The 24,065-nt window shown below is 56.9% G+C and overlaps 1 protein-coding gene across 3 annotated transcripts in view; it reads right to left on the bottom strand.

Moving 5' to 3' along the window:
• The window catches only part of LHPP (phospholysine phosphohistidine inorganic pyrophosphate phosphatase), a 144,387-nt gene that overhangs the window by 5,074 nt on the left and 115,248 nt on the right, over positions 1–24,065 (bottom strand). The window contains exon 7 of one of the 3 annotated variants that reach the window (XM_082407373.1): positions 13–23,655. The exons of the other annotated variants lie outside the window; for them this stretch is intronic. Within the exon in view, the coding sequence (XP_082263499.1) occupies positions 23,622–23,655 (34 nt within the window). The 3' untranslated portion in view covers positions 13–23,621. Of the gene's footprint in view, positions 1–12; positions 23,656–24,065 lie in introns of those variants that run through there. 3 annotated transcript variants of the gene reach the window in all.

Below are 24,065 nucleotides of genomic sequence, written 5' to 3'. Positions count from 1 at the left end.
TCGACAGTGAGGCCAGTGGCTGCTCAAAGAACCGGAACTTCTCCCAGCAAACCCCACCCCCACCCCGATTCGTCATCCCCGTCATCCCCTGGGCGGCTGGCCCAGGACTGTCCTCCTCGGACCTTCACTGGCCCTGGGGGCCAGGTTTACTGTCCAGTCAAACGAACTCCACCCCAAGAGGGAAGAAGAAATCCGCCCATAAAAGAAGATGCTTCATAATGAGATTCAAGGCGGCCCCACTCAGCATACGGTACCGAGCTGAACGGGTACGTGGCTAATTACGTTTAATTACATATCATTTAAATTCAAGAATCCATTAAAAGAAAGGATTGCATTAGCAGCCGGCCACTGTTTGCCAACACACAGAGGAAATCGTGGACTTCTGTGTCTTAATTACGTGACACTGCTGTGGGCTGTGGCTCTCAGGGAGCCGGGGTACACGGAGGGGACTCATCCTGGGCCCGCCCCCCTCGAAGCCCCCGAGGCAGCAATGTATGGCCTAACTGGGCAGGAGAGCCTTCCACTGCACGCTGGCCAGTGACCTGCAACCACGGGGCCTCACAGACGTCACGCTACAGAAGCTGAACCAAGACACCCAGCAAAGACATGCCCTTTGGCAGTGGGAACGGAAACACAGGGTAATGGACAAAGGGGCCAAGAGACCCCCCTGGCCTTGGGCAGGCCCTGCCAGGACAGGGCTGCACGCGTGGGGAAGGAAGGGGAGAGGCGGGCACAGCTGGGCCGGGAGGGCTGAGACGGGAGCGGGGAAGAGACAGACAGGCAGACAGAGGACACAGAGAGACACACACTCAGGAAGAGAGACGGAGGGAGGGAGGGAAGAGAGACGGTCAGACAGGCAGAGAGCGGGGAGCAAACAGAGCAGCAGAGGAAAGAAGGTGGGAGAGAGCAGGGGGCAGAGAGACACACGGAGGGAGAGGAGCAGAGAGAGGGATGGAGGGAAGGAAGCGAGAAAGAGAAACAGAAGGGAGGAGAAAGAGAGCACATAAAGGTGGGGAGCAGACACCAGAGTCTCCCGGGCAGAGAGCGGGCTGTGCCCTGATCACCCCTCCGCCCCACTGGGACTTAGGAGAAGCCCCCTCTCCCTGCACCCACAGGCTCAGCCGAGGCTCGGCCGGGCCCCCCATGGGGGTCACGGCTGCGCCTCCCCTGCCCCAGGCCCACACAGGGTGGGCTCCCTGCTCTGTCCCCAACCAGCTGTCTCTTCACTTCCCTGAGCCTCATTTTCCCCATCTGTAAGGTGGGCATATGGCCTGGCTCTCAGGGTCACTCTGAGAAGGAAGCACCTGGCACCTCGCCTGCACGTGCCAGCCCTCGAGCCGATGCCAGGGTCGGCCTCCTGCCCTCCGCCCTCGGCCCTCCCAGGGCTCACTGTCCAGACCCACACCCACAATCGTGACCAGGGCTGGGAAGGGAAGAAAAAGGTGCGGGGTCTGAGGGAATTTACGGGGGGATGTGCGGGGGTCAGGGAAGCTTCTGGAGAAAGGTGCATGAGGCTGGATCCCTGCCCCCGCCATCCATCTGAGCACCGCCCTCAGGTCCCTCCCCAAAGTTGGAGGCAGAGGCAGGTTCCCTGGGTGCGTGGATGGCTGAGGGGCAGCAGATGCCTCTGCTCTCCTGGGCTCCTTGTGTGGGCAGTGTCCAGGGGTCTCCGGCTGAGTCTGAGCCTGGGGACCTGTGCGGATCCTCCCCCTCTTGTCAACAGCTCCCACCTCTCCCTGTGTAAACTCTGCTGTGGCTCCCTATCACCCATGTCACAGCCCAGCTCCTCAGCAGAGCAGACAAGTCCGTCCTAACTGGGTGTCCTCCCAGTCACCCAGGGTCCAGGGCCCACTGCTCTTCAGACATTCCACGCTCTCCCACACCTCTGTCCATGCTACGTCCTGGAATAGCATGACCACTAGGTCCTGCTCCACCTGCAAACTCCTATTCATCCTTCAAAGCCTCACCCACTTGTTCCCATCTCCAACTCTATGCTCCCTGGCGAGCTGCTCTCTTTTCTGAGCACCAAGAACTTGCCCGCCCCCGCCAAACCCTCGTACCATTCTGGCTGGGCACCAGCTGACCTGGGCTGCCTAGAGGGAGGGGCCAGGCTTCCTGCACCAGTGGCTGCCCACACAGGCCTGGCCCACACAGGCACCCAGGAAGTGTCTGCCGACCAGTAAATGAACAAAGGCCCCCACCCAGCAGGGCGCCGCCTGTCATTAGTTATTCCGCCCCCTCACGCCCCTTGAGCCGGGGGAAGGAGGGAATGACAGAGGCAGAGAACAAGGCCAATCTGTGTCGGCCTGGACGGCCTCACAGGGACGATCTTTGTACCAGCCCAAGGAAAATAGCAGCTGGACGCCCAGCAAGGACCGTCTCCATGCCCACCTGGCTCCGCCGACCGAGGGGACACAGGTGCAGCCTCTCCCCGTGAAGTTCTTGAGGAGACAGTGCCACCCACCACCAGCTCCCCACCTGGTCTGCTCCAGGGCAGGGCCGGGCAGAGGCTCCTGAGACCGGAGGCCACGGCACTGCCCGCACAGGGAGGGGCATGCGTCCTTGTCCCGACTGTTATCCAAGGGCCGGCCGCACCCCTGGTGGCTGAGGGCCGGGCACTGGGGCAGGCTGACCACGTGGATTCAGGGAACCGGGCCCTGGCTCTGGGAGGGTGACGCCACCGAGACTGACGCCAACTCCGGGCTGTGCTGACGAAGTTGGAGAAAAAGGACAGAGGGCTTGGATTCACATGGGGCCGGAGGTGACGAGGCTGGGCCGAGGGCGTCTTTCCATCTGAGCCCCAGGAGTCCCAGAGCCAGGGCCCGAGTGCTTGTTTCTAAGACGGTACAGGCCAGAGCATGGCCTCCGGCAAACGCCCGGGGGAGGGTGCCTGGGATCTGCCACCTCCCGCCCTCATCCACGCTTTTCTGAAGGCTGATTATGGGATACCTGCCACCAGCTGTGGCCCAAACGTGAGACCTGTGGCATGGGGCTTCCTGCCGTCCACCTGCTGGCCCAGGACGCTCACCGTCAAGACGGCAGCTTGCTGGGACCCAGCGGGGCAGCCAGCGATCCCCGGCCTGAGCTGGCTGCTGGCAGGTGCCACCTCGCAGTGGGGTGGCCAGGAAGGTGCTCACTGCCACAGATCTCAGAGGCGGAGCAGGGCGGGCGGGGCAGGCCCGGGCCTGGGCAGACACCCCGGGCGCCTCTGGGAACCGCTGTTCCTGCTGCTGACGCAGAAACCTACGCAGGAGCTGCTCCCCGAGGAGCCCACGCCCCATTCTGCTGAGGTCCGCTGAGCCCTGCTGCACAAGGGGGCTCTGACCCAGCCCTGCTCGCAGGGAGGCCAGCCCGGAGACGAGGACCCAGGCCCTGTGCCGTCCTGCCTGGACCGGTCATCAGCTCTAGCCTCAGTTCCCTGTCCTCACTCGGAAACCTGCTCAGGCCTCAGGCCTGTGTCCCCCAGCCCCACCCACCAGACCCTCGGCTCCCACCGCCCACCCTCAGACCACGTGCCTGGGCCCAGACTCGGCCCAACACCTGGGACAGGCCAGTCTGGAGCCCCCGAGCCCCACCTGGGGACCCTGCAACCCGGGGCCCCTCCTGCCACTGATGGGAGAGACCTGCCCTCCCCCCGCCCAACCGGCTCACGCAGACGGGCACTTCTTGGGATGCTTTAAAATCACAGAGGGGGAAAAATGCTGAAATAAAAACCCAGGCCTAGGATAGTCCTCGCCTCAGGCCCCTCTGAGGACCACGGCTCCCTGGCCTGGAAAGGGAATGGGGACACACTTCTGTCGCCTGTGATCCCCCTTGAGGTCAGAGCTCTGCCAGGGGAGGTGGCCGCGCCCCAGAGCTCCCTTTCCTGGCGGGCGCCTGGGCCTCTCCCGTCAGTCTGGCTGTCTGCTCATCTGTAACGGGCAGGGGTGGGGAAGGGGGAGAAGTAAGCTTCCCCCAGAGCACCCCCTCCCCCAGGAGTTTCTGTGCAAATGAGAAAGAGGTGCGCCCTGGTGAGCCGGGCCCCTCACGGAACTAACAGTGGAGGCTCCAGCCGCCAGGGGACATCAGCCGGGGCGGGGACAGGGGCATCGCAGGTTGGCTGCCTCCCCCTCCTTCCAGCCTCTGATGGGAGGAGGATCTAAAGATGGGGGAGGGTTCCTGTGCCCCCAGCTGGGAGACACACTCTCCTTGCAAGTGCACGTGGGGCCTGGGGTGCGCCAGGGTACTACCCAGAGAGAGGGGAGGGCCACGTCTGTGTGTTCCACCTTGCAGCCTGGGCGGTCCCGGGATGCCCCTTTCCTTCAGGCAGGTGGCGCCCCAGGGCCCAGAACCCCACCCTGGCTGACCCATCCTCCAGCTGGGAAGGATCAGGAGTCTCTCCCACCAGGAGGAGGCACTTGCTGGACCAGTCCCAGAGGCTCTGAGCCCCGGTGTGTAACCCGAGGCAGGGGAAGGAACCTGCCACCGACTAGAGGTCCCACCCAGCCAGCAGGCAGGCTCTGGGATGCGGGCGAAGCTCACCTGGCTTGGGGGATGGGTGAGCCACAGACACTGCAGTAGAAGGACAAGGAGGACACTGGGCACTGGCCCCCACGGCTGCTGAGGGAGGGCTTTGAGGAGCATTTCCCATGTACGCTGCACAACGCCCCGTGATGGGTACCATGACCGGCCTGTTCTACAGGTGATGACACAGACCCAAGAGGGGGAGGAACTTGCCCAAAGTCCCACAGGCAGTAAATGGCAGCGCTGGGACTTCAATCCTCTGTGTCTGGATTTAAATCCGGGCTCATTTTAGGGATTCTTCCCTTGGCACGCAGGACATATTCTGCATCTGGGAATCACTGATGTGCTGGTCAACCTCCGGCCAGGCCGAGAGCCCTGCGGGCAGGGGTGCACCTCACCTTTGGATCAGCTCCAGGCCAGAGGCGGGCCCTCGGAAGTGTTTGCCAGCTTTGACTAACGCCCGGAGGATAGCACGGTGTTTGTGAAAGACCAACGAGGAAAACGAAAGAGGAAGTGAACGAGGAAACGGCCCACACTGGAGCTGCACAGCCTTCGGTGGCTGGGCGTGCCTGGGCAGAACGGCGGAGAAGCCAGAACTCCTTACCTGGGCCTCGGGGTCGCCAGCACCCAGCGCCAGGCCTGCTCTGGCCAGGAGCAGCCGGGCAGAGGGCAGTGGGGGCCTGAGCCCAGCGGGGAGGGATTTCACCGTGGACCCTGGCACCCGCCCTGGGGCCCCTCTGCCCGCAGGGAGGAAACGGGCCTGTTTACGGCGTGTTTCAGCCAGGTGGCACCTTGTTAACCAGAACTGACCCGACGTGCCAGCTGCTTCCTGCACGGCTCTCACTGCCCATCGGCCGCAGGCACCTGAGGTGCTGAGAACAAAGGTGGGACACGCAGAGGTGCGTGGGTGGTGCCGCACGGCCGCCCACCAGCACGTCCGCGGACTCGAGAAGCTCCCTCACACTGACAAACGAGGTCCCTTGAACCCCCAGCCCTGGCTGGAGCCCCTGCCTCAGCCTTTGCCCGAGTCCTATGCACAGTGAGGCCAGAGTCACAAACCGGTGGCCCCTGGACATGTCTGGTTGGGCCCACATAGTGTTTTTCAAGAACAGGAGCTGGAAATTTCGCTTCTTTTGAAAATCTGAAAGATTCAGTAACAATGGCCCGGGATTCCGCAGGCAAAACTGAGCTGCTGAAGTGTGGCAGCCGCTGCCTTGAGCGCGGCAAGCGGCTTCTAGTTTACCACACTGCCAGCACTCTCTATTGCCTCCCTATTCCTAGACCAGGCCCAGTCCGTCCCCTACATCTCCTGCCTGCCCCTGCGGTCTGTGAATTTGCTGCCCTGCACCGACCACTGGCTCTCTGGGACTCATTTCCCAAGGAACGGGTCACCTCCTCTAGGAAGCCTTTCCCCAGCCCTCACCTCGGTTAGGTGCCCATTCTGTGCTCCGTGGCACCTGTGTCGACCCCCTCGGAGCATCTGTGGCTCTACTGTAGTTGTCTGGTCACCCGTGTGACGCTCCCTCCAGACTGTGAGCTCCCTGAGGTCACGGGCATCCCTGTGGTGGCCTTATGCTGGGAGCTGGCAGGGACGGCAACAGTCAGCCAGCTGCCTGAGCAGACGAGCAAGTGGCCTCCTTCCTTCTGACCGTCCGGGAGCTGTGTGTCATCACCAGGCGTCTGGCTCCCTGTGAGCCCGAGCTGTCCTAGAAATCTAGGCGGGGGGGCCAGTCCATCCCCACAGCCAAAGGGCGATGGGCAGAAAGGCGGGTGTCTGAGGCTCAGGGCCTGGGAGCCCCCGCCTGGCCTCACCATCCTGCTCCTGCCTAGAGCCCAGGCCCCAGCCTGCGGGGCACATGCAGTCTGGATCCTCACCTCCCCGGGGAGGCTCCGCTGCCCAGCCCCCGAACGCCGGAGCTCTCAGTGTGGGTAGCAGCGCCAGGCCACAGAGAACCTTCTAGAGAACCACTTACCAGAATGAAAAACGCCCTCTCCCCCAAACCCAGACTCTTAGAAGCATGAAAATGTCAACAGCCAGCCTGGGCCGGCCCTGTTCGTGGCCAGTGTAACTGAGCCCTAAGAGGCAAGCCTCCTCCCCGCACCCCAGGCCTGTGGGGCTCTGCGTCTTCACGCTAAGCAGGCTCCAGCGTCCGAGGACAGCGTCCTAAGCAGAGCTGCAGGTGCGGGCGTCGGAAGCAGAAGCACGTGGAAGCTGGGGGCTGCACAAAACCAGCTGCGAGGGGCCTGAGAGGGTCTGGGCAGGGTGCCCGTCGCCCTGCGGTTCCCCCCCGTCACCAAGACTAAATCCAGTCTCCCTAACACGGCCCATGAGCTGGCTCCGGAGCCCGCCAGCAGCCCCCTTCCCCCCTCCCATAACCCCCCGGCTCTTGTGTTCATCTGTCATGTTCCCTGAGCCGTCCGTGCCACTGCCTGGAACATCCTCTCACGCCCACTCCCCTCCGCAAGGCCCGATGCAGAAAGAACCAGCCCCACCATGGTCTCCAGGACCCACCCTACCCGCTGAATGAATGAATGAATGAACGCCCCCATGGCCTCAGGGACACTGGGAATCCAGTTGGGACCTTCCAGTGTCATGGGAAGAGCACCCCAAAGTGGGTGGCTCTGTCCACGGAGCAGACGTAGCTCCCTGGGAGGCAGGGAGCCCCCGGGGCGCCCCAGGTCAGGCCTGAGTGGTCAGCCATCGCGCACCCCCGCGGCTCCCACAGGCTGTCGAATAGCGAGGGCGGTTTCTCTCTTCTCCCCCCTTTCTCGTTCCCAGAAGGCATGTGGGGCCTGACCCCAGAGGTCCCTGATGACAGCCACACCCGGGCCAGGGCGCGGGAAGGAGCGCTGCGGAGGGCGGTGGGCTGCCTGCTGGGCCTGGCAGAGGATGCCTGACCAGGGGTTTGGACTGGGCTGGCCCTGACTGCTGTGTGACCTTGAGCAAACACTTGGAGACTTGAGTCTCTTGTCTGTAAGTGGGGCTGAACAGACCCCCTCCCAGGGCCGTGGTGGAGACGCAGGGAGATGATGCATGGCGGGGCCCACCGCAGATGCGCGGTCTGGGTAGGGGGACGGGCGGCAGGCGCTGGACAGGGCTGGGTGAAGAGCCCTCGTGGGCCGCTCTGGCCAGAGGGGAGGCGCAAGGCCTCATCTGTGCACGGGAAGCTCACCTTGGGCTCGGTGTCCGGAGAGCGCGCACCACCTGCAGAGAAGGTCCTGAGGTCCTGAGGACCACGAATCTCAGGGAGGCCTTCCCCAAGGGACAGCCAGGCCGCCCGGGACAAGGGCTGCGCGCCTGCTCGGCGGGGGAGGGGCGAGCCGGGCAGCGGGCGATGCGAGACCTGCAGAGACGCCGCACGGCTGGGCCCAGGGACTCTGGACTCCTCTGAGAGGGAAGGGGCAGCCTCTGGGGGACGCTGACCCAGCTGTGCCCCCAAGCCTGCCCTTGCGGCCCGCTTCTCCAAGCTGACGGGATGCTCTATTCATGTTATTATTTATAATAGTGACAGTCACTGAGTGCCCTCTCCCTCGGGGACCTGGTGAGGGAACATACATTAGCTGCTTTGGTTTGTGCAGCGGCCCAGGAGATAGGTGCTACTGCCCCCATCTTACAGCTGAAAAAACAGAGGTTCAGAGAGGGTAAGTGGCCTGCCCGGGGTCACAGAGCAGGGCTGGGAGGCCTGTCTGCCTTCCCAACCTGCCGGAAGCACTGTCCAAACCCCACCAGGAGCCAGAGGGCTGGGCTAGCAGGCGGTGGGCAGGGGTCCACCTAAAAGTCTCACTTAGGCAGAGGGACGGGCCTGCTGGGGGCTGGGCATCTGGCCTCGCAGCAGAGGAGCCCCTGACAGCTGTTCAGAATATTTTGATAAAAACATGTTGAACACCTGGTGTGTGTTTAGATTAAAACAAGCTGGCCCAGACCCTTTCGATGTGCTCTCCAACGGCCAAATCCCCCGAGAGGTCCACCTGCACCCCGACCCGGGCCCACAGGGGCACAGGGCGGGGCACTCTCCCCCGCCTCCTCCACAAATGCCACACATCCCCCTTCTTTGGAGGCTAGACCAGGTCAGGGAGACCCCGTGGTTAGTGAGCACAGCCGGCCCTGGGCCGGCACACCCAAGCTCTGGTTCTCACGAGGTGGCCCAGGAGAGAGGGCGGGCATGGAGAGGTGGTGCCCCTCCCAGTCCTGGGGATGGGGGGTAGGAATATCCCACTCATTGGAGGCCTGGTGTCATCTCCACCAGGCGCAGACCTGGGTGGCCAGGCCGGGGGAGCTTGTGGACGATGGGGGTTCCTATACGTGGGGCACCATGCTGGCACCACCTAAGCTGTCCTGGGAGGTGGCACCCATACCCGCCCCCCCTTGATAGGTGAAGAAACCAAGGCTCAGGACGGGTGAGGAACTTGCCCAGAGCTCGTGGCAGAGCAGGGCTCGCACCCAGAACCTCTGTCAGCTCGGGAGGGACGTCTCCTAAGGCGATGGGCCAGGCCGCGCCTCCCGGTGTGTTTAGGGACTAGCATGTGGAGCTCTCATCCTGTGGAACGTGCAGCCTGAGCTCCAAAGTGCAGTTTCATCAGCTCCATGGCTTCCCGGGGGCTCACGTGGGACTTCTGGTCTACCAGCCTTTACCTACTTTGCTACACATGTGCCACTTAAAAAGGGTCAAAATCAGCACTTCACAAACCAGGAGGTCCCGTGGCCACAGGGAGCTCAAAGGTGCTCAGCATCAGGAGCCGCTGGGGATATGCAAATTCAGAGCAGTACACCCCGCACACCCACCCGAACAGCCAGAGGTACAGCACCGAGGGCTGGCAGGACGTGAGCAACGGGAACTCTCACCGCAGCGTGGCAGGGGGCGTGTGAGGGTGCAGCGTTCCAGAAAACGTTTGGCAGATACAGTATCTCCTAATGCTAAACACATGAATACGCGTGACCCAGGGATTCCACCCTGGCGTGTGCCTGAGAGAAGTGAGGCCATGTCCACCGAGAGACATGGACAGGAACGTTCCACCAGCTCTGTTCATAGTGACCCTGAACAAGAAACAACCCAAGTGTCCATCAGTAGCAGACTGAACAATAATTGTGATCCAGTCATACAATGAAACAACACACACCAACGAAAAAGACCAGGCTCCTGCAACATAGAACGACATGGATGAAATAAAGAGTTGGGTATTTTTAATGGCCCAGGTAGCCTAGAAAGGCACACAGTGACGTTTAGGACAGTGCCAGAGGCCCAGGAGTTTGAACAACAACAACAAAAAACGTAGCTTTGAGTTCCCCAGCAGCCAAAGCAAAGAGGGAAACTCTGTAGGTTACAGAGAAGCAGATGACTGTTCATGAGGGACAACCTTCCCAGCAGCACAGACCAGGAGGGTCTTGCCCCTGCCCATGTGAGGGTATGCATGGCTCATGCATGCCGAGGACCCGGCAGGGGGTCTCAGAAGCTCAGAAGGTGTTCTTCCCTTATGAGCAAACCTCTGGCCCTCTCACTCCAAGGTAACTATTGCGTGGCTCCAAGACTGGCTTGACCCACTCCCCTGACTCCCTAAGGTCTGGCTCAGTGGGTCGCTGGCTTGTTCAGCCAAGGTTTTCCTAAACTAGCTCCCACTTGCTCCCAAGCTCCCGCCTGGACACGCCAAGTTCAGAGAAGTCCCCTCTCCTCTTTGGACTTCAGATTCCCCACTCATAAAACCCGGGGGCTTCAGCTGACCTTCCTGGCTCTCCTGCTCCTTTCTCCCGTCTGGGGGTGGACATTCCCACCTCAGGGGCCAACAGGAGACCTAGGCAGACGCTGACCCAGGACAGATGGTATGCGGGGTAGGGATGGGGGTGGGGATGAGTGGGCTAGTGCAGCGTAGGCAGCGGCAAAGGTTTCAGGAGCCAAGTGAAGTTTTAGGGCCTGTGTTTAATGAGCCCCATGGAGGGATTTTACTGCTCAGTTCCAATCCTGCACATCACAGGTCTCAGAGGGTGCCTGCAGGGTAGGGTGGCAGTCACTCCCTCCCTGACAGCCTGCTATGCGCCCCCCTCCTTCACTCAGCCCACCCGGGGCCCCTGCAGAAAAAGGACCCGCAGCCAGATCGCTCAGGACCTGCTCCTGGTGTCAGCTGCCCCCTGGCACCTCTGCCTGGTCCCCCACCTGCCACTGAGCTCGGAGCGTGGGCTCCTCCTGCGCAGAGGGAGGGAAGGAGACCCTCCCGGCCCCTCGGAGGTCGGCGGGGGCCACAGTGGGGCGGGCCTGGAGGGAGCACTTCGCACAGGGGCCATGGGCTGGTGCAGCTGGGGTGCAAATCCCGCTGGAGCAGGTGACTTCCCCTTGTCCCCGTGAGGACTGAATAGGTCAGTGTGCACTGGTCAGGCTGGTGACGAGGTGACAGCGCTGGTGGCCATCGCAGACCAGAGGCCAGGCAGTACAGAAAGGGCCGAATCGTCCCAGGTGGGCATCAAGAAACGCTTCCCAGGGGCTGCTCGCTGAGACGGATGCACCTGTTCATGAGGACTGTCCCCCCATGGCGGGGGCGGGGGGGACGTCTCATCGGCGGCACCCCTGCCTCTGGGACAGCCTTCCCGACCCCTGCATGTGACTCTGCAGCGGCCGTGCGGCCTCTCCGTTTGCCATGATGCACCAAGCCTGGGGCGCAGACACACTCTGCTGTCCTCCTCCTCCCCAGGGATGCAAGCTGACAACACTCTGTTGGAGGGTAACGTGGCTATAGATGTTAAGGTCCATTAAAAGAATCAAGTTCTTCAGCCCCGTTCCTGGAAATCTGTCCTAAAGACTTCATTCTAAATAGACCTCATACAGAGTCTGGCATGTGGAAGGTTTTCAACAAAAGTGAGCTAAACGGAAGGACAAAAGCTATAGGTACAATAGAGATGCTCACGACAGCAAAGGAACCAGTCCAAACCAGTCCAACCACAGGGGAGTATGGTTTATCTGCTCCGTAAAATAAGATGCGGCTATGAACAATGACCAGGGGGAGACAAGAGTTATACATGCACATGACCATGGCTACAGAAGGGGGCTGGCTGGAACCCAGAAGAGATAAACAGCGGTCTAAGCGAGGTGGGATAATGGGTAGGACCGTTCCTCCAAGTTCCCTTGGAGGCTGCAGTAAAGCTGTCTTGATAATGTACTTAATAATAGAAGCAGAGTTTCCCGTTTCGTTTTGCCAGCCGCTTCCCCAGAGGGACTAAGGAGGCTGGAAAGTCAAGGTTATGCTCCAGCCCAGCCAGATAAACAAGAGGCACGGCGGTTCCACCTATAGGTCCCGCAGCTCAGCAGCCGTGGGAGGGACAGCCCGGGACAGCCCAGACCTTGGGGCCTGAGCCCAGCTGGGCATGGCAAATGCCACCTGCTCTGCAGAGCATATCCGTTAATTACAGAGCGCCCCCAGGTGAGCCGAGGTAACCTTGGGGCCGGTGGTACCTGCCACGTCCAACGAATGCCACCTGGAGACCACCCGGGGCTGGCCTTCACCCCGTCCCCTCTGCCCACCTACCCACAGCGCCAGATAGGCCTGAAGCCATTACCCTAGGGACAGAGAGCACTAGGGGTCCACCCGGCACGTCCTTGGTGGCACCTCCTTCAGGTCCACCTGGAGAAGGCTTCGCGTCTCAGCCCCTGGAGAGCGGGACACAGGAGTGGGGGGTTGCTTCAGGCCACCTGGCCAGCACGTGGTGGGGCTGGGACTCCAACGCTGGCATCTTCCCTGTACCCACCGGCTGGAACAAGCCCCAAGCACGGTAAACGAGCCCCCAAACCCAGGAGCTGTAGGGACTTTAGGGTACAACCCCTCATTTCTCAGGTGAGAAAACTGAGGCCCAGGGAGGGCAGACGCTGGCCCGAGGCAGCCCAGGGAGGCTGCCCAGAGAAGGGACGAGGCTGTCCTTCCAGAGAGCTGAGCCGGCCACCTGCCGGGCACAGGCCTGAGCAGAGGGGGTTCCTGGGCTCCCTTCTTGCCAGGACTCTCACCACCTGCACTTACAACACGGGGCCGGGCATCAGGGAGTGGGCGCAGACGGGGAAACTGAGGCACGGTCTGGAGGGCCTGGAGAGAACCAGCGGGGAGACCAGCGCCCCTCCCCCGTACTTACTTGGCACCTTCCACCCCGGCTGGGTTCCCCGAAAAGCTGACGGACGCCACCTCATTCATCACAGCCCAGACAGCACCTCGTAAATGGTCAAAGCCGCCCAGTGAGGGGCCATTCATCCCGGCGGCGGGCCCCACACTGGGCCGATTGTGCGTGCAGGGACCCCGTCCAAGCTGCCCTGGCTCCTGGCGGGCCGCCGCGCCCTGGACGATTCCTAGACAGAACCTTGTTTTCTTCGGTTTCGTCTCCAGCCCAGGAAGACCAGCTGCTCCTCCAGAACATTCACTCAACACTGCTCTGATTTTCCTCAGACCCTGGTCCTGCCCCACAATTTACTGGGAAGCCATAAACCAGCCCTAAACAGTCTGGCCCTCTAGCCTCCAGAAAGCCCTGGAAGCAGCTCCCATCTGGCTGTGGGTGGGGATGGTGGCAGCAGCCCTCAGATGCATTTGCTCAGTGATCCTCAGGGGGGCGCTGTCTTCTTTACAGATGGGGAAGCAGGACCAGAAGGGGGAACCTGGCTGATGGCAGTGGTTTAGGCTCAGGATTCAGGGGTCAGGGCGTTCCCCAAGTCTGCGAAGCCCCAGTGACTCATCTCTCTCATCCCGCTCAGCCTCGGCTCCCCTCCAGCGACCTTTGGGACTTGAGCCCTAGGCTCAGTGTATTTGAAGGGCTCAGGCTGCAGGACCGGAGAATGGGCAGGCTGGTCTGGCGATGGGTAGAAGGAAGCTGTGTAGGTTGAAGATCCCATGGAAAGTAGGGCCCCAGGTGCCATCTGAAATGCTATTCCTTCCTGGGCACCCGATTCTGGGCACAGGGCCTGGCACTGCGGGAACACCGTCCCTCACTGGTCCCTCAGCCCAGGTGTGTGTCAGGACTATACAGTTCCAGGGACTGAGGCTTTACACTATACTTAACATCTGATAGGGCCCCTCTCCCTCCTGCCCCCCTCCCCCCTCCCCACCTCCCCACCTCCCCCCGGTTTCCTGACTAATTACTTGCTTATTGCCATACAAACTTAAGAATTAACTTTTCCAGTGTGTGTTACAAGGTGGAGGAAGGTGTCTTAAATTACCCCTAAACAAGGTTCTTCAGCAGGAAAAGCCTAACTTCTTCCTCAGAACGCTAGGGAGTAGACTGGGAAGTGCTGTTGGTTCCATTTCCAGAGGCCCACGATCAGACAGGAGATGAGAAGGCTGGTTCTCAGATCCAGCTGCTTATCGGAATCACCTGGGGAGCTTAGAACAATGACTCGTGTGTGGTATCAAAGCTGTGGGATGCAGCTAGAGCAGGACCCAGAGGGAAATTTATAGCACTAAAACACTTACATAGGAGACTTCCCTGGTGGCGCAGTGGTTAAGAATCCGCCTGCCAATGCAGGGGACATGGGTTCGAGCCCTCGGCCGTGAAGATCCCACATGCCACGGAGTAACTAAGCCCGTGCGCCACAACTACTGAGCCTGCGCTCTAGAGCCCGCGAGTCACAACTACTGAGCCCATGCACCAGAACTACTGAAGCCCGCATGCCTAGAGCCCGTGCTCCGCAACAAGAGAAGCCACCGCAATGAGAAGCCCGCGCACAGCAACGAAGAGTAGCCCCCGCTCGCTGCAACTAGAGAAAGCCCACGCGCAGCAACGGAGACCCAACGCAGCCAAAAATTAATTAATTAATTAATTATTTTAAAAAATGCTTACATAGGAGGAAAGTTCTCAAATCCATCATCTAAGCTCCCACCTTAAGAAATCAGAAAAAGAAGAGCAAAACAAACCCAAGGCAAGCAGAGGAACGAAATAATAAAGATCAGAGCACAAAACAATGAAATTGAAAACAGAAAAACAACAGAGAAAAATCAATGAAACAAAGGGCTGGTCTTTGAAAAGATCAATTAGGGATGCTGATGCCTGAACCCACCCCCTGCCCAGAGATTTCCCTTAGTTGATCTGGCGTTGGCCCAGGGGTTGGCTGGTCTAATCTCCCCCTGTGACTCTAATGGGCAGTGAGGACCACCTTGCTGCCACATGCAGACCACTTGAGGGCTGCCCAGCAGGAAGAAAGAGCAGCCTGCACAAATGCTGCCTCAGTTTCCACCCCTGTAAAACGAGGGAGGCAGCACAATGCCAGCCACTGGCCATGTTGTTCTGGGCAAGTCTGCTTCCCACTCTGGGCCTGTTTCCACCCCAGACTCTGTGCTAGACCTGACATTCTCCGTCTGCGCTGCTTGGAGCCCCAGCTCCTGGGAGGGCCCTGGGGGCAGCAGGCTGGGAGTCAGGAGTCCTGCCTCCTCCCATCTTCCACCAGGGGTGGGATGGACCCCACCCTGTGCCCCGGGCCCTGGGTCTGTGAATGAGGCCCCCCAGCTCTGCCCCACCGTCAGGAGCCTCCACCCGGTGCTGTGGCGGCCTAAATGGCCCTGATCACCTGATGGTGGCCAAGTTCATCTCCTTCCACAATCCTGCATGGACCTTCCCTGCGCACACTCTTTCCTCCCTGTAAGCCGCTGCCCCGGCTGGACACTCAGGACACATTTGTACACCAGGACACTAACAGGATGCTTGCTGGCAGGCAGGCCGTCCTTCCTGCCCTGCCTCCCCTTTAATTAACAAGCCCAGACCCCGAAATAGCACTGAACACAACAACCACCTCGACCTCCCTTTGGAGGCCTTGTATTCTGCAAGCTCCACACCCTCCTTTAGCGGCTGCTGTGTTCCCCACACAGAGAGCCGTGGAGACAGGAAGGCCTCACGCTCAGGTCAGGTGGAAACTTCGCAGAAGAACAGTGATCTTGGGCCTCAGGACAGGAGAGGTCTTTTCTATCTGGGACAGGGAATCCCGTTTTCTGCAAAGAGGTGGGCGACGGTGTTTGCTAAAAACCACAGGGCCTTCTTGGACGTTACGGGGCACAGCCAATACCACGAGCCCATTCTGCCCCTCAATTTGTGCAGGATTATGATCTGGCCTTTGATCTATGGATGAGGAAGCAGGCTCAGAAAGGGGCTGTGAACCCCTTGGTCCCAGAGCAAGTAAGTGGCAGTGCTGGGCCATGGACCCACTCTGTCTCCCTTTCCAGCTGAGTCACTGGGTGTGTCCCGTGGGACAGGCCCCCTGGGCAGATGCTACCCCGCCCTCCTACAGCTCCCAGCCTGGGGCTACATCCCAGTCTCAGCACAGTGACAAAGGGGTGGGAGTGGCTGTCTGAGGAAGGCCTGGAGCTGCTCGCCTTTGCCAAAGCCCACGTCACACCTTGACTCAGAATTCTGGGCCAAGAAAAGTTCTCTTGGCTCTGATGGTGCCTTCGGAGCACAAGAAAGACCCCCCTGACTGTGTGTGCCCTCGCCACCAGGAAAGGCAAGGCCAAGTCCAGAGCCTGCAGGGCGCCACCCCTCCCACCGTGGGGAAGAGGAGGGCGTATAAATATATAGATGGATTATTAACTAGGTCAGGTTTTTAAGACATCACAGGCATTAAGAGGAATGCCAACAGGCACATCCAGCTGCAGCAAAGCCCGCGTGGAAGGTTCCAGCATTTCCCCGTGGCCACCCATGAGTACCTCCATTTCCTGGCAGCCAAGGGCTCTTTCTTTTGCATAGACCACAGCTAGCACTTGCTCTGCAGCCCCCATCCCCGAAATGCTCAGAGCCCATACTCTCCCAGTTCCATCTCATGTGCATTTGGGAGGAGAGAGACAGACAGAGAGACAGAGAGACAGAGACGGAGAGAGAGTGTTATGTGTGTGAACGAATGGGCTGTTCATGCTATTCTTTGCAAAGAATGATGGATTAAAAACCTGCAAAGCCAGTCAACTGCACATCTATTTTTCTAAGGGGGGTGGGGTGGGGATGGAGAGAACTTTCCTGAAAGAACTTGGCCTTGAAACATTAAGTCAAACAACTGGATTTGGCAGTGGCCAGCTTCTGAGGACTGCCAGCCTGGAGAAGCTGGCAGCCCAGCACTCCGCGTCAGGCTTGGGAAGAATGAATTCATTCAAAGCCGAGCCCAGGGGCTGGAGAGCCAGTGCACGCAGGGGGCCTGCAGATCAGAGGGGCTGTGGCACCAGGGACCCCCGGGTCTGAACCGAGAGACTGACCTCAGCTCTGCAGCCGCCGGCCAAGGCTGCCCAGTGGGGAACCCCATAGATCTGACCCCACAGATGCGGGAGAGCCAACGGGTCTGTCGGGATGGAGAGGAAAAGGCATCGTTCTGTGCTATTAACACAGGAAGGAAGTACCAGTGGATGAAAATTACAGGGGCCAATCCCTAACTGGTGATTAACGTTAGAGGGGTGAGCCCCCCAGCACCGTGGCCTTCCCTGCAGGGGGTCTCGTGTGCCTTAGCAGTCCAGCTCCTTCGACCCTGGACAAAGGGGACATGCTGAGCCCATGTGGCTACTGCCCACACCTTCTCTCGTCTGCCATCCTGCGTGGGCCCACGGGATGGTGACGCTGTAGCTTGAGCCCACGTCACCATTTTGAAGCTGAATTTTAATTTTTGCTGACTGGCCTTTGTCTTTGGAGGTGGCTTAGAAGCCAGAATCGTGGGCCCAGCTCAATCCAGCAGTTGGCAGCTTTTGGAACAGATAAAAAATTAGGACCTGCGATGCATGCTCTGAACAAGCCTGGCCGCCGCCAAGGAGGCGCCGTCTTTAAGCTCCGAGCCGCCTTACTCAGGCGGGGGAAGGCGCCACCGCACACAACCTACCCACCCGACCGCCTGCGAGGAGCGGCCCCGGTTAAGGCCGGACAGACACTCCTGCACATGGTGTCCCGGAGGCTGTACGGAAACCCAGCAGCGCAGGGACGAGGTTTTGCCCGGGTCTGTATGAGGCTCAGGAGAAGCCTGGGTCCTTGCGGGTGACACCCCATTTTCTCTCCAGTGGTTCAGCAGAGGGGGCACCACGAGATCATTTCAGGGCCCTCACCAGCTGCGCTGCTGGGGGAAGCCTTGATTTATGGACGTTCCACCGTCTCATAAATAACCGCCCTGCTGGCACCACAGCTGGTCCAGAAAGCGACGTCTGGCTTTCCCTAACCTTTGCTCCTGCATCCTCGGCTCCCAGAGAACAACGCAACCTGTGGGCCAGGCCCTGGGCGAGGGGTGCCCCCCGATGCCCCGCCCAGCAGGCCTCGGTGTGTCCCCCCCCCCAGAAGGCAGGCTTAGCCCCTGCAAGCTATTGTCATGGCGGGTCCTGAGGAGCAAGAACCCGCCACTACGGATGTTTCTGTGCAGACATTTATAAAAACTTCTCTTTTAAAAAGTTAAACAGTCTGGGGCTTCCCTGGTGGCGCAGTGGTTAAGAATCCGCCTGCCAATGCAGGGGACACGGGTTCGAGCCCCGGTCCTGGAAGATCCCACATGCCGCGGAGCAACTAAGCCCATGCGCCACAACTACTGAGCCTGTGCTCTAAAGCCCGCAAGCCACAATTACTGAGCCCACGTGCCACAACTACTGAAGCCCGCGCGCCTAGAGCCCGTGCTCCACAACAAGAGAAGCCACCTCAGTGAGAAGCCCTCGTACCTCAACGAAGAGTAGCCCCCGCTCACTGCAACTAGAGAAAGCCCGCGTGCAGCAACGAAGAACCAACGCAGCCAAAAATAAATAAATTAAATAAATAAATTAAAAAAAAAAATTAAACAGCCTAGCTTGCTGCTCTAGAGAGCAACGCTTCAGGTCGGCTGGGGCCGTGGTCACCTTGGAGGCGAGGGGACAGGTGCCATGCCCCTGGCTCCTCTGGGCCAGGAATGCAGAGTCCCTGAACCCTAACACACGCCCGTCCAGAGGCCCGTATTTTCTCAGCCTTTGACTCTCCCGACACGAAGCACTTGTGGTGTGGCTCGCTTAAGGGGCGGGGGGCACGCAGGGCTTCCCCTCAAGACTGGCAGGGGGGTGGCGTTGTTGGTGTGGGACCTGTAGGTCTGGGAGGCCCATCACTACAGAGCCTGGCAGCCCTGCCCCCAACCCGCACCTGTGCTCAGCCAGGGCTTCGACTGTGCAAGGTCAGCACCAGACCCCGAAATGTCTTTGGGATTTTCTTTTTTTAACGCAGCGTGGGTTCCGGCCTCTTGAGAACAAACAGCTAGAGCAAAGGCCCTGGAAGCAGAGTGGGGGACAGTGGTGACGGTGGAGGAAGGGGCAGAGCAGGGCCCAGTGGGGCTGGGGCACATCTCGTGCCACAGGGGCACCGGCCGGGGCACCGGCTGCTACACCGGCAGGGTCACCCTGCATCAGGCTTGAAGGAAGGGATGGAGAAGAAAAGCTGGTCAGAAAGGGAGAAACAAACATTCAGACCGAATTGAGGAGCATAAGGTGAAGTTACTGGGGCTGGTGTGAAAGCAAGAAGACGGCTCTGGCCGACACGACGGGGGGGGGGGTGCCCCCGGGGGAAAGTCTCCCCCTGCCACGACGTGTGGAGTGAGGGGAGCCTCACTCTTCTGGGGGGGTCCATCCCCTGCCACCCAGGGGCCCACACCCCGTCCCTGGCTCCCACACATTCTGGACCTACCTCCCCATCCTGAGTCCCGCGTGGCCGACACTTGGGAAGGACCGAGGCGAGGGCTGCCTGGGAGCCCTCGTAAAGCCACCGAGGCACTGACAGGGGCCACTGCAGGGCCCTCTGCGCCCAGGCTCGAGGCCAGGCAGCGGAAACGGGCGCTCTGCACGCCAGCTCCGATGCGGGCTCCAGCTGGGGCTACGTCTTAGGGGCACTGCTGGCTGGGACCAGGGTCCAGACATCAGCAGCAGAGGTGCGTGGCTGCTCTCCAGATACCTGGGCCCCCCGCTGAGTGCCGCCCAGAGTATCAGACTTGGATGGCGCAGGGGTCAGAGCCTAGCAAGTGCTCTTGCTGGGCAGCATTTCTTATAGGACTGGGAATTCTTAGCTCTTTCTCCTCCTCTCCCCTCCCTTCTCGACGACTCCCCCGGAACCCCTTTGCTCTGTTCACTGCTGGCTGCTCTGTGCTCTGCAAAGGTGAGACACACAGTCTTCTCTCTGTGTAATCCCCGTCCATCCATCCATCCATCCTCTCTCCTGGGGCTACATCAACACAACCACAACTGCACACTGGGGATGAAATCAGCTGATGTCTCCACTGCTGACACTGGTTTCACCCCAGAGAGAGTCGTGGGATCACATTTTCTTTATGAGAACATAAATCAAGTGGGTTGCACACAGCCGTGTGCTACCCTGGTCTACACTGACCGTGCATGTGTCTCTCCAACTCCACGTTCAGTGACATCATGCTGGTGGCTCAAAATCAGCCATGATGGGAGAATTTACACCATGGCAAGTGGCAAGCGCTACCAATCAGGACTCCCCCCCACCACTACACAGCTAGTTGTTACATTTAAAGCACTTGAACTTCTTAATTCTCCAAGTTAACTATGTTTCCTTATAGTTAAAAACAATTGCACGAGATAATGATTTGTACACTTATATATAAATAAGCCAGGGTTCACAGATGCATGGTAGGGCAATTTCTAAGGTAATGACAATAAAACTTAATTACTATTAACCCTGGGAAGGTCTTTTGAGATGAGAAAACCTTTAGTTTATAACATTTTTTGAGTCGTTTAATATTATATTAGCCAGGCGGGGGCCATAGGAGAGCTGTGGCCTCTTTCTCACCTGTGGACCTCTGTGTAAATCTTTTCCTCTGCTGGAAAGTCTTAACCTCTCTGCCTGCCAGAGAATCTGCCTTTCCTTCAAGATTCAGCTCAAATGTCACCTCCTCCAAGAAGCCTTCCTGGACTTTCACAGACATTGCTGGCTGTGCCCTTCACAAGCAAACTCAGTCCTTGGCAGTGTGGTGTCCCCAAGCCAGCCTTACCATTCTGTGCTGAGTTTGTGTCTCTCTTCCCCACAAACCTGGGGGATCCTCCAGGGCAGGGGCCTGTCTCACTCACATTCATAACTGACCACAGTCCTCACTAGATCAGGTTTGGGTGGTGAGGGCAATCTCCCCTGACCCTCTGCTCCCCTGCCAGGAGAGACGAATACCGAGGGAATATTTCGGGCCTTTCTCTCCAACAGCCCCACCTCTGGAGAGAGGACTGATTAATCTCATTGATCTCCAGCCACACACCCCCGCCCCCCCCCCCCCGCCTCTCATTTAGACAGAAAGGAAACAAGGCAGAGACCCATCCACAACATCTGGAACAGCTGCTGGGCTAGGAGGGGGAGGGGCAAGATCCTTCAGGACTTACCTGCTTCACTACCTGGGACCTTTAGCATGTTAGCCTTCAGCTTAAGAAAAATTTACTCTAAAATGCTTTCTTAAAAACACATCTAACAGGAATGCAATTCCAGTTACAAGAGTATCAAAAAGAGGGGCTTCCCTGATGGCACAGTGGTTAAGAATCTGCCTGCCAATGCAGGGGACATGGGTTCGAGCCCTGGTCTGGGAAGATCCCACATGCCATGGGGCAAATAAGCCCGTGTGCCACAACTACTGAGCCTGTGAGCCACAACTACTGGAGCCTGTGCTCTACAACAAGAGAAGCCACTGCAGTGAGAAGCCTGCGCACCGCAACAGAGCAGCCCCCGCTCGCCGCAACTAGAGAAAGCCTGCGCACAGCAACAAAGACCCAACGCAGCCAAAAATAAAAACAAATAAATTAATTAAAAAAAAAAAGAGTATCAAAAAGAATAAAATATTTAGGAATAAATGTAACAACAGAAATGCAAAACTTATACTCTGAAAACTACAAAATATTGTTAAAGGAATTAAAGATCTAAATAAATGGAAAAGTATCCCACGTTCATGTAATGGAAAACTTAGCATGGTTAAGACAGCAAAGTCCCCAGAACTACAGACTCAAGGCAATCACTATCAGATCCCAGCTGACTTCTTTGTAGAAACTGATGAGTTGATTCTAAAATTCACACAGAATTGCGAAGGACCCATAATAGCCAAAAAGAATCTTGAAAAAGAGAACAAAGTAGGATTCACACTTCCCTTTCTCAAAACTTACCACAATGCAACAGTGATCAAGTCAGTGTGGTACACGACGGATATAAAACTCAATGGAATAGGACTGAAGGTTCTAACAGAAATAAAACTGTGTGTGTAGGTTAACTGATTTTCAACGAGGGTGCCAGGACCATTCAAAGGGGAAAGAATAATCTTTTCAGCAAATCGTGCTGGGACAACTGGATAGCCACATGTAAAAGAATAAAGTTGTACCCTTATCTCACATCACAGGCAAAAAATGAACTCAAAATGGCTCAAAGATCAAAATGGTTCAAATGTAAGAGTTAAAAATAGAAAACTCAGAGAAGTAAACATAGGGGTACATCTTCATGGCCTCAGATTTATCAAAGGATTCTTAGATATGACACCAAGAGCATGAGGAACAAAAGAAAAAATAGATAATTTAGACTTCATCAAAATTAAACTTTTGTGCTTCACAGGATACCGTCAAGAAAATGCAAAGACAACCCACAGAATGAGAGAAAACATTTTCAAATCATATATCTGATAAGGGCCTTATACCCAGAATAAAGAACTCTTACAACTCAATGATAAAAAGACAACCCAATTTAAATATGGGCAACAGATCTGATATATATTTCTCCAAGGAAGATACACAAATGGCCAGTAAGTACATGAAAAGACGCCTGACATCATTAGTCACCAGGGAACTGCAAATCAAGACAATAATGATACTACTTCACCACCCACTGAGATGGCCAGAATCTAAAAGTCAGATAATAACAAGCGTAGGAGAGGATGTGGAAGAATCAACGCTCACACAATGTTGGTGGGAATGTAAAATGGTACAGCTGCTTTGGAAAACAGTCTGGCAGCTCCTCAAATGATTAAAACTAGTTATCATATGACCCAGCAACTCCACTCCTAGGTATATACCCAAGTGAAAAAAGCCAGTCACAAAAGAGCACATAATATATATGGTTTCATTCATGTATTTCCAGCATAGGGAAATCTGTATAGAGAGAAAGTAGGTTAGGGGCTGCTCAGGGCTGGGGAGATGCGGGGAGGGTAGCTAAATGGTGAGGGGGGGGGTCTCTTCTAGAGGAGATGCAAATGTTCTCAAATTGACTGATGATGATGGTGTGTGAATATATTAAAACCCCTTGAATTGTACACTTTAAATGGGTGAATTGTATGGTTGTGGATTATATCTCAGTAAAGCTGTTTTTTTAAAGACCACATTTAAAGAGAGTGGTAAAAGCTAATATGGAACGCTGACATATGACAGAGGTGGCATTACAGATCAGAGGGGAAAGGGTGGGCTATTAAAAGATGGTGTTGGAGCAGCTGGCTATCCACGTAGAAAATAAAATTAAATTCCCTGCCTCACGCCATGCACACACAGCAAATTTGTGTGTGCAAATTTAGAATCTGAATGTGCAAACCAAAACTTTAAAACTTCTGGAGAAGAATGTAGAAGACTGGTTTTCTAACTATGGGGAGGGGAGGATGTCTTAAACAAGACACAAAATGCACAAGCCATAACAAAATGAAAATGAAAATTGATCAGATTAATAAATCTGATTATAATTCAATTTAAAACTTTTGTTCAACAGGACACCATAAACAAGGTGAAAAGACAAACTACAGACTGGAAATAAATGTTTGCAATATAGATAACTGACAAAGGAGCAGGAGCAGATTGTATAAAAGATTATTACAAACGACTTTGAAAAAGACAAGCATCCCATGGTAAAGTGAACAAAGGATATGAATAGGTAATTCACAAAAAGGAAACTTGAATGGTCATTAAACACTGAAAAAGCGCTCAACCACACTGAAAGTACAGGGAACGCAAATTGTATTAAAAACAAGATATTATTACACACTTTTCAGGTTTGGAAAAAAATTTTTTTAAATAAATACCTCATGGTACAAAGAATTGGCAAGGATGTGGGAAAATGGGATTCTTTTCCACTGCTGGAGGGGACAGAGTTGGGCGCATCCACTTTGGCGTGACTGGCATATCTAATTAGTAAACCGTGAACCCGTTCGCTGAGCCAGTTCTCCTGCTTCCGAATCAGGGCTTGGTTAAACTTCCCTGATGACAGTAATCATTGAAATCCTGCTGAAAGAACGAAAAGATTCCCCGGGTCTAAAACTCAGACCCACCAGGGACAGACCTGGTAATATATATGTGTATTTAACAAGCTCTCCAAGGTGATGCTTATTACCCGGCAAGTGTGGGGAAAATTGTTCTAAAGAAAACCTAGCCCATTTTCACAGGAGGCATGCCAACACGGCTCACCACAGTATGATTTATAATCGTGAAAAAACCGGAAACCATCTACACGTCCATCAACAGGAGACTGGAATACAAATTGTGGGACAACCATACATTGAAATGCTCCCACATAACTCCAGCCTCTTTGCTGGCCAACCCTGAAGTGCTCATTTCCAGAGGCTGGCCAGGCCTCTAAATAAATATGTCCTATGTGTGATTTTCCCTGTTGGTGCCATGTTGCATGAATACAG

The sequence above is a fragment of the Balaenoptera borealis genome (genome assembly GCF_965194805.1).
Source record: "Balaenoptera borealis genome assembly, chromosome: 10".
NCBI lineage: Eukaryota > Metazoa > Chordata > Mammalia > Artiodactyla > Balaenopteridae > Balaenoptera > Balaenoptera borealis.
This window is presented reverse-complemented; position numbering and strand designations above follow the sequence as displayed.